The sequence below is a fragment of the Bubalus bubalis genome, chromosome 17, assembly GCF_019923935.1.
Source record: "Bubalus bubalis isolate 160015118507 breed Murrah chromosome 17, NDDB_SH_1, whole genome shotgun sequence".
Classification (NCBI taxonomy): domain Eukaryota; kingdom Metazoa; phylum Chordata; class Mammalia; order Artiodactyla; family Bovidae; genus Bubalus; species Bubalus bubalis.
In genome coordinates this window covers 37,934,491-37,947,787 of record NC_059173.1, presented here as the reverse complement: position 1 = coordinate 37,947,787, position 13,297 = coordinate 37,934,491, and the positions used below count along the sequence as shown (strand labels likewise).

The 13,297-nt window shown below is 34.6% G+C and overlaps 1 protein-coding gene across 10 annotated transcripts in view; it reads right to left on the bottom strand.

Moving 5' to 3' along the window:
* SPATA5 (spermatogenesis associated 5) overlaps positions 1 to 13,297 on the bottom strand; it is a 350,490-nt gene that overhangs the window by 241,331 nt on the left and 95,862 nt on the right. For all 10 annotated transcript variants that reach the window (XM_044930400.2, XM_006078935.4, XM_025268023.3 and 7 more), the window contains 2 exons: positions 12,273 to 12,326; positions 10,480 to 10,559 (listed from right to left, as the gene is read on the bottom strand). In XM_044930400.2, the coding sequence (XP_044786335.2) occupies positions 10,480 to 10,559; positions 12,273 to 12,326 (134 nt within the window). The remainder of the gene's footprint in view (positions 1 to 10,479; positions 10,560 to 12,272; positions 12,327 to 13,297) is intronic.

The window sequence follows — 13,297 nt, the reverse complement described above, 5'->3', positions numbered from 1 at the left end:
TGACTTAGCAGCAGCAGCAGCAGCAGCAGCATTAATGTAAAAATGCAAAAGATCAGCAGAGAAAGATAAACCCAGGGTGTGTGACAAAGGCTTATTATCCAAATTACAGAGCTTGGATTTTAACCTGAAGTGGATAGGAAGTTTCAAGTAGAGACATGAAAAGATCAGATTTATAATTCTGAGGACCACAGTGGCTACAATATAGAAAACCAGTTACAACTGGCAGTGAAAGTGAAAGTCGCTCAGTGGTATCTGACTCTTTGCGACCCCATGGACTATATAATATATAGATATATTATATAGTCCATGGAATTCTCTAGGCCAGAACACTGGAGTGGGTAGCCTATCCCTTCTCCAGTGGATCTTCCCGACCTGGGAATCAAACCGGGGTCTCCTGCATTGCAGGCAGATTCTTTACCAACTGAGCTATCATGGTAGCCCCATCTGGGCAGTACTAGTCTGTTTTCCAGTCCAGTATAAAGTAAGAATCTTATAAGTCTTAACTCCCTCCTAACAAGTAAAAAGCTCTAGAAATTGAAAAATTAACAATTCTTTTTAGATCCCTCAGAAATGTGAGACTCGAGCACCCTAATCTGTTCAGGCTGCTATAACAAAATACCACAGACCAGGTGGTTTATAAACAATAGAACTGCATTTATCACACTCTGGAGGCTGGTAAGTCCAAGATCAAGAAGCCAGCATGGTCAGGTGAGAACTCTTCCTCTGACTGGTAACTGACACCTTCTCACTGTGTGCTCACTTACTACTACACTACTAAAGGCGTACTTGCCACAGTTCCTTTTACCCAGTAAACCTTGTCTATCAAGAAAAAAACTATAAAGCAGAATAAAAGGCTAATATAGCTGGAAGAAACTGAGTTAGCATCAGAACCAGAGAATCAGCGAGAATGCCAGAATTATCAGACCAGTAATTTTTTTAAAACTATGACTAATATGCTAAGGGCTCTAGTGGACAAAGTAGACGACATGCAAGAAAAGGGCAACACAGGCAGAGAAATGGAAATTCTAAGGCTCAAAGAGAAATGCTGAGATTTAACACTGTAACAGAAAAAAAAAGAATTCCCTTTTTGGGTTCATTGGTAGATTACACAGGGCTGAGGAAATAATCTCTGTTTAAGTGAACAGAAACATTCAAAATGGAAAAGCAAAGAGAAAACGGGACTAAAGAAAACAGTGAAAAAAAAAATCAGAAAAGAATATCCAACAACTGTGGACAACAAAATATGTAATATATGTGTATCTAAAATAGAAGATAGAGTAGAACATATTTGAAGCCATAATGACTGAGAATTTCCCCAAATTAATGTCTGACACCAAAATCCAAGATCAAGGAATATCAAAAATCAATAATGCCTTGAATATTCCAGCTGACCATTACAGGATATCTATGCTGTCATATTATGGTCAATATTCAGTTTGAACCTAATAGTAAATAAATTACTTTAGATTAACAACATACCCTATAAAAGCAGACAGACATATATTAATATAATGAGTTACCTTCCCCAGCTGTCTGAGAGCTGTGTAAGCTGCATGTGCTCTGAATAACTGCAGCTTTGTATAAACTGTTAACACAAAGAATGACATAAAAGTATGTATTTTTTCATTTTGCCATGATTTCCCAGTAAAAATTCCAAGCTAACATAGGTATTACATTACATTTGTATAGTTTTGCTCATTACAGTTCTATAGTTTTGACTCAATTTACCCTCTACAAAAAGCAATTTTTTGAAGGGAATTTTTCACAATCTTGGCCCTCCCTATGCTGCTGTTATAAACATAATCCAACAAAAGGAAAATAAGGAAAATTAACACATGTAAGTTCAAACATTTTTCTGACAACAAGCTAAAAACTGAAGCAGAAAAAATGCTTATAAACGTGTCATTTTCTTAAGTGCCATAGATCTAGAAACGGTGACAAGGAAAACTAAAATTTTACAGTGATTATAATAAATGATTATACAATATAAAGTTTTACAAATCACTCCAGTAAAATCTTCACTGATCAGTACTTATTCAGAGGATTGCTTTGAATTTGGAAAAGAGCTAAGATATGATACTCAGTGAATCTTCCCTCGTAGCTCAGTCGGTAAAAAATCTGCCTGCAATGTAGGAGACCCAGGTTTGAAATCTGGGTTGGGAAGATCTCCTGGAGAAGAAAATGGCAGCCCACCCTAGTATTCTTGCCTGTAGAATCCCATGGACAGAGGAGGCTGGCAGGCTACAGTCCATGAAGTTGCAAGAGTTGGACACGACTTAACAACTAAACCACGATGATACTCAGTAAGCTTGGGTTCAATTGCCAGCTTGACCACTTTTCTTTTTGTGTAATCTTGTGTAAGAGATACTTCTCTGAGCCTCAGTTGTCTCAATCAAACATGGAAAGACCCATGCTGCTGCTAAGTTGCTTCAGTCATGTCTGACTCTGTGCAACCCCATAGACGGCAGCCCACCAGGCTTCCCCGTCCCTGGGATTCTCCAGGCAAGAACACTGGAGTGGGTTGCCATTTCCTTCTCCAGTGCATGAAAGTGAAAAGTGAAAGTGAAGTTGCTCAGTTGTGTCCGACTCTTCGCGACCCCATGTACTGCAGCCTACTAGGCTCCTCCGTCCATGGGATTTTCTAGGCAAAAGCACTGGAGTGGGGTGCCATTGCCTTCTCCATAAAGACCCATAGCACTCTCAAAATTAAATAAAATGTTTAAAAGATATAGCATAATAATTAGTGCAAAGAAAAGATCAATAGATAATTATAATAATAATTCTTATAACTATTATCACCACTGTACCTTGGTTGCTGGCAATGTGTATAACCTTTTACAAGTTATTTTAACCAATTAAACTGAAAAAGGAATGTGTGGCACATAAATGTTACTGAAATAAAACATGAACATGATGTATGAATAAAGATTTTCAGAAGTTAAAACAGGTCAGCAAATACATATTGTCAGTTTCCTACTTAGCTTTACTTAAAACATGATAGAAAGTATTGAACTTCCTTAAACTTTTCCATGAAAACCACCAACATAATGCTAAGGTAAAACTCAACTGCTCTTCGGCCTTTTGGCTAAGATTAAGATAAAAACTACTCCTCTTAAGCCCTTCATAACGATGCCCAAAACAGTGAGCCTAATAAATAAACTACTCAGAAATACTTTGTTTATACAAGATGTATTAGAAGGAAATTACTAGACACTGGTAATGAGACTTCTTTACATTTTAATCTTAACTATATACTAGCTGTTCAAATGCAGTGAGAGTTTGTCTCCTCAAAGTCCTCAAGGCACAATATGTTTTGAATAGCAAAAATTTCCAGATAAGGAGATCTTTGTACTGCTCAGATATTTTTATAATTTAAAAGTGACTTTTTTAAAAATGGCAAACCTTCTAAAATGGAAAAAACCAATATACTGTAAGACTGCTCAGATGTAGAACTGCTTGGCTCAAGAAACTGAATGAAAAGAAAATCTCCACATCCTTGGTTTCTTAGATCTATATCAAAAGACGTTCTCGTCATCTGTTACTTCTATCCTCTTTTTTTTTTTTTAATTTTACTTTATTTTTTAACTTAACAATAATGTATTGGTTTTGTCATATATCAAAATGAATCCGCCATAGGTATACACGTGTTTTTGAGTCTTCTAAATGAACCTTTTTTTGCGGGGTGGGGAGTGGAAGGGTGTAGGGGGTAGGTGGATACTGATTCAGGATCTTCATTTATAATGCTCTAAGTGTGATTACAGACACACAGGATTTGGAACCCAATGACTTGAATGCATGAGAAAAGACTCAATTTGATTCCCCTACACTAAGTGTGACTGAATGGCCTTCTGGCAGAGGGTAACATGGTGATCTCTCTACAAAATTAATTAGTATACCAAGGATGTCCATAGTCTTTCAAAATGTTTTCTCACTGTAGTTAAGTATCTATGTTGCTATCCTCTGTTAGATTTAAATACTGTTGCTATCAGCTACATTGAAAAGAACATTTATCATTTCTGTACCCTGAGCACAACTAACAAAGTTTTCTGAGTCCAGACTCACTTTTAGAGTTACTGTGTACAAAAACTATCGAATTTTTTGAGAAAAACATATCAGTCAGCTTTTCGTTAATTCTTTTTGGAGCTCTTTGACAAGTGAATGTATTCCATAGCTTACAAATAATTCTTTATAATAAAGATGATGATGCTTCTATGAAAATAATGCAAGTGACAAAACTCCAAAAGACTGTCTTGGTGTTTAATTTTAAAGTAAAATTAGTTCATAAATGACCCTAACACATGGTGAAATCAGATTCTGCTAACAACCAGCTGATTGAACCTAAACTCTAGTTTCTGTAAGTCTACATTTCCTATTCAAAAATTAAATGTCTGGGTGCTTCTCTGTTAGACACTGTCTTGGACACCTGAGGTAAGAGGATAAAGATGTTACTGTTCCCTTGAGGGTGTCATAATTATTGGCATATATGAATAAGGGAATTAAATTAGATAGTATACAGGTCCTTCTAGTTTCAAAATTCTGTCAGTCTCTGTTGGTAACATAGAACACCTAAGTTATTTAATTCATTCATTTCAATAAAAATATTAGCAATTCAGAAAGGTATTGATACCTCTAGTAGAATGCCTCTAAACAGAAAGATATAATACTGGTCCAATTTGTTATCTGTAGAGAAACTGGGAGCTATAATTAATGCTGAAGATGAGGTGAAGGGAATTCTATGGATTCTCATTTCCCATGCTGCCTTTGCCCTTTATTTCCACAGATCATTGAGAACTAGCTGGAGAATAGCATAGTGAAAATGTTTTATGGACTGAGAAATATTCTTGGCTGACTTTCAAAGCTGCAGTAGGAAACAAAATCCATAAAACTGACATCCTAGGAAATCAAAACCAACTCCAAGTTTAAGAATAAATGTGTAATCACTAACATAATGAAATGATTTTAAAGCTTTATTATCTGCTAGAGATAAAGGCAACACAACAATGGAAAAAAATGTTCAGCTACAGAAAGTACTAAAATTAGACTTTTCCAAGAGATTAATTTTCTTTTCCCTTCAGGAGTCAAGCCCCTTTCCCAAATTACCCCCCTTCAAAAGTCACAGTGCCATGTACTGAAGAGACTTTATGACATCTTAAAACAGGTCAGGAAACTACAGCCACAGTCTAAATCTGGCCAGCCAACTGTTTTTTATTTGATTACATATTCTCTGTAGCTCCTTTTGCATAGTAGCAAAAGAGATGAATAGCTCCAATAGAAACTGTATGGCCAAAAAAAGCAAAATATATGTACAAACTAGCCTGTTTCAGAAAACATTGCTAACCCTCATCTTCAAGAAATCTCATCACCATGATGCTAATATTACATTGATTTTATTTTTCAATAGTAAAAATGTCACAAAAATGATATGTATTTCCTTTCAACTCCTTTAGTAAAATAAAATCCCCTATTGTCCCTTCATATGATCTTTAAATTATAGACCAACAGTTGATATATCCAATTTATATTTCAAAATTTTTTTCTAGTATAATTTTCAAATGTCATAAAGAATCCCAAATGGCAGGCATCTGAATTTGTTTCTTAAAACCTACCTCCCATACTCTCAAGGTCAATATTTAGGTGTGAAAAAGACCCAAGGAAGGATAGCCAGACATATACTGCCCTGAACACAAGCATTACTTATGATCATTTTCTTGGTGCATGCAAAATGCAAGCAAATTTTCGTTTTAAAACCAAGATAGCTACAAGAGACTTAACATGTCCTAGAACAACAAGAAATAAGTCCCAATTCCTAGTAAAATGCGGCATCAGGCCATCTCTCTAGGGAAAGTCTTACCTTTAATCCATACTATAGTACTCAGCCACAATGCTTAGACAAAATGCAAAATACAAAATATTCATAGAAATCTGCTATACTTCATAAAACTCTTATAATAAGAAATCAGTTACACATGTTCCATTTATTCTTTTACTCTGCTTCTTTCAGCAGTTCTGTTTAATATTAAAAGTTCAACAATGTAAAAACTATGAGGTGATGAAGTATAAATTAGAAAAAAACTGCATACCAGGAAATATGCAATGAATTTAGCAACTTGAAACAGAGATATACAAAGTAAAAATAGTTAAAAGTATTTAATAAGTTGTTATTGCTAGAGTTTCTTACATAAAAAATATTCATTAAATATTTAGATACATGATAAATTTTACCCTGATATGAACATACTTTTTCTATCCCAAATCCTGAGAGTCTAAGAGGCAGTAGTATTATCATCCAACGAGCACTAAATTAGAGGACATGAGCTCTAGCCTTGTCTAGGTGACAAAGGAGTTATGCGTCTCTTCTCTTAAATTCTAGGGGCTTCTATTCCTTCTAAAAAATAAAAGGTTGTACTAGATGATTTCTAAGAACTTTCTCAGCTACAAAATTTTATGATTTTATGAAATTTTAAATACCACCATGTGCATGCAGGCATGCTCAGTCATGTCAGACTCTTTGTGAACCCACAGACTACAGCCTGCCAGGCTCCTCTGTCCATGGAATTTTCCAGACAAGAATACTGGAGTGGGCTGCCACTGCCTCCTCTAGGGATCTTCCCAACCCAGGGATCAAACTCACGTCTACTGTGTCTCCTGCATTGGTAGGCGGATTCTTTACCACTGAGCCACCTGGGAAGCCCAAATACTGCTATAAAATCACATTTAAAAATTTATAACTCTCTTTGAAAAGTGTCATTTACAGAATGATGCCTACAAAAATTTCTTCTATAGTGTTCAGTGTCATGAATTCACTGAAGTTACCTGAAATCTGGAAATACTGCAAAAGAGGCTACCCCGTTTCCTGACCATTACTCTAACACTCAGAGCTCTTTTCAAAATGTTACTAAGCCTGGAATTTTCATTTTCAATGAAAGCTGGCTCAGAACTTATTTTTCCCCCGACCACTCCAAATGGAAATCAATTCAGGACTTTAAGTGCAGAAACAGCTATATAAGAAAACAGTTATTAATATCACAGATACTCTAATACTTCACAGAATATATCAGTCAGCTTTTAACAGAGCACTTATTCATTTTTCCATATATTTAACCATCTCTTTAATACTCTAGTCATAAAACAATATATCAAGTATTTTTATATGGTAGCCTTAAGTTTTATAAAACACAATAGATCATCTTCTTTTTCTCCCAAATAATAATGTCTTTTTTCTATTTCTAAAATACAAACTTTTCCCATATTTAAAACTTTTGAAATCAGGATATTCCTTGGAGTTGTTGATTTCTCAATACCATTTCACAGTTTAGGGCTGCATTTTTCTTCAGTAATGGTATGTAAAATAATGGTATGTCTTACAACTATAAGCAAATTAGATTGCTGAAATGCCATAGTGCCTGTCACCTGTAGAATACTCTAATTTCCCAAATGCTTCAATATCTTCCACTACAATCTAAATCCTGTTGTAGGACTCATTTCTATCTCTATTACTGTATTTCTATTTATATGGAAATGATCATTATTACAAGAATATCAATGCAGAAATTATGAGAAACAAGTTTTTTAAGCAGTTACTAAATGCCAGGCACTACATAAAGCACTTTACATGTATTTAATTCCAACCACCTAGAATTTATTACTACTACCTCCATTTTACAAATGAAACTAAAGCTTAAAGAGGTTAAGGTAATTGCTCTAGGTCCTGTCATCTGTTTTACCCCCATGCAAAGCCTATTGCACAAAGAGCGCTCAATAAATATTTACTTAACAAGTGAATGAATGAATGCTGCAAAGGAGTCTTATACTCACAGGCTCACAAAGAGAACGTACAATAAATACAATCTTGAAAGGTTAGTTAATTAACTACTTAGACATGCAATCCTGAGATCTGTGGTGTGATAGTCAAATAAAAAAAGTGGCTCAGAGTATCTGCTCTGGAATGAAAATACTTAAATTCAAATTTCAGCTCTGCTACTTGTGATATATGATGTTGAATAAAGCAGTTATGGATCTAGATGCCTAAGTTTTCTCACCTGTAAATTGGAGATGAAAATAGGACCTACTCCTCCTGGGGTTGTGGTGATCATTAAAGGTTAATATAAACAAAAGGCCATAACACAGTGAGTGAAATCCAAAGGGAGTGATGCTATTTGTAAGTTAAATAAACAAGATGGGCCTCTGCAGTCAGTGACTCCAACCTTCAGAGATATGTTTCTAGTTTCAAATTTCTAGTTCTGCTTGAAGTCTGGAATGACCAGGCAATTAATGCCAGCTACTGAGGATGATTCAGGATCCAGTGAATAGCTGGAACATCCAAGAAAGAGAAAGCTTTTCTAGGAATCTCTGGATTAGTCTAGTGGCCATTCCCTCAGTCAGAGGAATCTGGGCCAAGAGAATATAGTATATGGGGAACCATCCTATATGTCTTCACCTCTGGGGACAGAACTGTTGCCTAAGACAAAACTGACTGATGATTTACTACCCAGAGTGCTCACCCTTCCCGACTATAATCCTGAAAAAGGTAAAATTTTAAGCTAGCTGGGAGGCAGGGCAGAGTACTGGAGCCAACTGTACAATAACCTGCTTTGCATTAATGCAGGGACTTATTTGTGAATTTTTTTTAATCTGTAAAGCACTTAAAAATGTTTCTAGAATATGGTAAGCAGTAAGTGAATGTTCCCCAATATTATTATTAGCTCAGGATAATTCAAATCTCTTCCCTACCTCAGTGCCTTTTCTCCCTACCATATTATCCATCTTCCAAAGAGCTATGCTACTTCAACAGCATTTTCAATTTTCCCAAATATTACAGAGATCATTAAAGCACTTCACAAAGGGAATCTTACAACACTTCCTCCAACTCACAAAACGAAATCAGACAAAAAAATCTTATCCAGAACACCCATAATTTAAATGGGCATACAGAAAATGAGAAGTAAATATCAGGCTTACTTATTTTTGAAGTCCCACAGACACTTAAATGGGGCAGAGGAAAGGAGACAATCATGGTTATAAGTAGACACTTTTGTGAGCATGAAATAAGACACTTTTATAATTAGAAATCTCTCTGAAAGCACAAATATTTCTAAAGCTAAGCAAATGGTATGTCTATACTCTATTTACAATGTGCAGGTTGCAACCCTCAGTTTCATGGCTAATTTGAGTAAACTCAAACAGTCAAAATAATTGAGTTAACATCCTGGATAGTATGGACTAGCATATATTATGATTCATGGCTCAATTTGTTAAACATCTTACGTGTGGAAATCTAAATCATGATAAGAAGAAAGTTTTCTTAGGCACTATCTTTTTTGGATTAGTCATATGAGTTTGATCTGAATGTTATCATAGAGAATAAAAAAAATGAAAGCAATGCCTAAAATTATAGAGAAAATGAATAGTTTACGGAATTTAAAAATTTCCCCGTTTTCCTATGTTTTCTATTTCTTTAACAATGCCTAAACCTGGTTTAGTATTTGGGGAATTTTATACTTTGCTATCTATCAACAGATGTGTTTTCCAATTTCTAGAAACTATGTCCAATTCAAATGGCTAAAGAACAAAAACATATGTGTTGAGATTTTGTTTGTTTTAGTTTTCAGGTAATAGCACTCCAACTAGACAAAACAATAACTTTCTAGGCAATGTTGGCTCATTATACAATTACAGGGAAAAAACAACTGAAAACAGAGTATCATTCTATGAGATTCTTATGGCTATAAAAACCAAACTGATTAAGACTTAGTGTAGCTAAAGTACAACTGCAAATTTTCTATTTGGACTATTAACATTACATTGCGTAGTCAGCCTTACCTTTGTTTTCAAAGCGTCAACTAACTTGACCAAAATTTTTCTGGCAAAGGAAACTACATAGAATTTATTTGAATGGGTCACTAAGGAAGGACTCACAATATGATGAAGACGATTACAGAAAATGATATCTAGAGGCTGCAAATTATTAACAGCTCTAATACATATGCCAATTCCTCCTGAGCCAAAATGCCTACAAAACCAGGTTATTCCTACCAAGTATCTTGTCTGGTTTCTCACACTAGTATATTTCAAAGGCATTTTATGAGAACTCTGCTATATATTCCACCTACCATCTGGTTCATATTTAATAATGTTTCCCATCCTGTTCCTTTTTAGGCTCCAAAAACAGATGTCTCTGATGGCACATAAATGTGGCAGATCACCCTAATTCAGCAAACTTCTCTGGCTTCTTATTCTTCCCTTGCATCAAGGTGAACTTAAGCTATTTGTAACCTTTTGTTCCATCTCACCTCAGAAGTAATAAAGTGGTAATATGAAATAATTTTAAGGATGTAAGAAAAAAAAAGTGAATTGAAAGTTTTCTTTTAAGCCAAATGTATTAATAATATTAATAAATAAAATCTGTATAAAAAGTGCTAGTTCCTCTATACTGTAGTTGCTAATATACAGTTATTAGCGGCAGTCTTAATTATTTCTTACCTGCCCCTTTCAACTGCTAAGGCATCAAGTTCATCAAAGAAAATAATGGAAGGAGCCACTGCTCTTGCCTTCCGGAAGATCTGGTGGAAAGAGTGCCACATTAGCTAAAGAACAGCAAACTTCAGAAAACTCCATGGCTAGTTTTAGTTTGAAAACTATTAGAACCAAATCAATTATGTACCAGTCAACCAGCTCAATCACTTTGTATACAACCTGCAACAGATGTATTCACACTTCATAATGGATGTAAAATACCTTCTATCATGGTGCTTACTTGCAAACAGACAAGACATCGATATATATTCTTAGAGGTGTGTAGGAGACAATTTGGCTTAAGTAATCAGACAATCTCAGTTAAAATCCCGCCTCTGCCACTTAGTAACTGTGTGATTTCCAGTGGATAACTTTACTTCTCTAAACTTCAAGTTCCATATCTCTAAAAATGGAGATTATGATAAATGCCGGCCTCAAAAGTTTAAGAACTGAATTTAAAAAGATGGCAACACATTTAGTTTAATGCCTGGAACATGGTAACAGCTCAGTAAATGACAGTTATTATTATCTATCATAAATACAAGTTTAAAAGAAAAATAATAATGTATAAAATCAGCCAAAGTTTAGCATATAAAATACCCATAAACCTAAAAGTCATATTCCTTGCTCATTTCTCTGAAGACTATATGGAAAAACATAGTTAACACTTGGAAGAGAATAGATTGGATAGACCAGAAGTCAATCAGGCTATCAAAATCAAAGACTGGCTGGACAGCCATGGGGCAATATGCAGAAATGGGCTAGAAAAAGTCAGTACAGGCAGAAAGAAATTCAAATTTGTGTTAACTGGCACAAATTTGTGTGACCAGGTCCTCATTTTCTGGTCACAATTATGATGACCATAAAAATACACAATAATTACCAAAACAGTATTAATAAGAATCACCTTTTTCATATTTTAAATCAAGAAGGATGCTATCATTATCAGTTAATATTTTATATGGTCACCATCATCTATATTTCAAAGAGAAAAAAGAAACAAAAACTTAAAACTTTTTCTCAGATGCAAAACAAAGCATTCCAATCTCTAATACTCTTGGTTGGTACCCACATATTTCATAAATGGAGACAATCCATTCCACTGCTATTTATGTACTTTTGTCCTTGAACAGCATCTGGGAAGATACATGATGCCCATGTGAGGCAGGCCAGCCTTTGTTTAGGAGAGCCAAAACTTATGGCCAAACTGCTATAGTTTACCCCACTTCAGTGCCTTGATTTTGCATGAATTTCCTAATTGTGCAGCTTCAGCAATATGAAGTAATCAGTAGGCCAATCACTAACTTTAAAATTTAAGAGAGAAGGGGGATACATTTTCTAAATCACTGGTCAAAGGTAAAGTAAATAAAATAAGGAGAGTACACTGAAATTTTCATATACTAATAACTTCTCCGATTTAAAGGACTACCTGGTTTAAAGGATTTAAATCTCATTTTAACATCATGTGTTAGTTGTTAAGTATAAACATATCCTTTTTTTTTTTAATGAGATGCTGACAGTTGTTAAAAAAATATATTTGCTAAAACTAGAGGCTAGAAATATTATGATGTTTAAAAACAAAGACTATGTATTGTAGATAACCAAAATTACATTTAAAAATAATATTTGCCTGAAGAAAAAAATATACCACTAGAATTTAGATTTGGAAATTCTAAATCTGAAACCCCATACAAAATGGAAACTAGAGGACAGAAGTGTGGTTCTCCTATGCAGAGTTCCACTTTAAGGCATAATCTTACCTCTCTAACTGCTCTTTCAGATTCACCAACATACTTGTTCATTAATTCAGGCCCCTGCATGAAAAGAAAACAACTGTTCAGCATCTTTATAAATCCAGTCACATGATTATGTCTAAAAAAAGAGAAAATACACACATAAAAAAAGAGAAAAAAACCAAAAATCTGCTTTTCATTAAATTAGTTCCTCTTGCATGCTTATTTTTATTGGGTGTTATTTATGCTTCAAAAATTAAAGCCATTTTGTATTCTAAAAACTGCATATCAGTATACAGTATCTGTGACTAAACATGATAGTTAAACATCTTAATCATCTGCCATACTTTTACTATGTATCCATACTTTACATCCATCCATACTTTTACTATGTATCAAACATGGTGCTAGGCACTGAAGACAAAACAGTCTTGTACTAGATCAGCACGGCTCTCTGACAAGAAGCAAGATCTCAGGGCTATTCTTTTTATGACTCTATGATAATTCTCAAAAAAAAGGAATGGGAATCATGTAATCAATGAATGACATTATCTGAGTGTTTCCAATATTAGTATTTTTAATCATTATCACGCAAACTCTGTATTACTGTTATTGTTCTTACAGCAACTCTCCATAAAAGTCAATAGCATAACATAAAATAGTAATCCAGTGAAGCCATTTTTTGAAGTAAGCAATATACTTAATGCATATATATACTGCCTTCTAATTATCTGGCTTTAACTAAAGGAAAGTAGTTAGATAATTTGGAGAAATGATTACTGATCTCCACAGAGCTGACTCTAAAAAGATGACTTGAATATCAGTGCTGGAACAAGACTACGATCATTTCATGATATGAGAATACAATATGCTGCTACTAATAACAGAAAGATTAACTTGTTTTAAAAATCTGATGTACAAGCAAACAGACAATAAATACTTTGTTGAAAATGTGAAAATATGGCCTATAGCCTTAACCTTTAAGCCATAACCATTAAGCCTTCACTTAATGACCCAGTGAAGGCTCATTCCACCACTACCTAGAGGTAGGC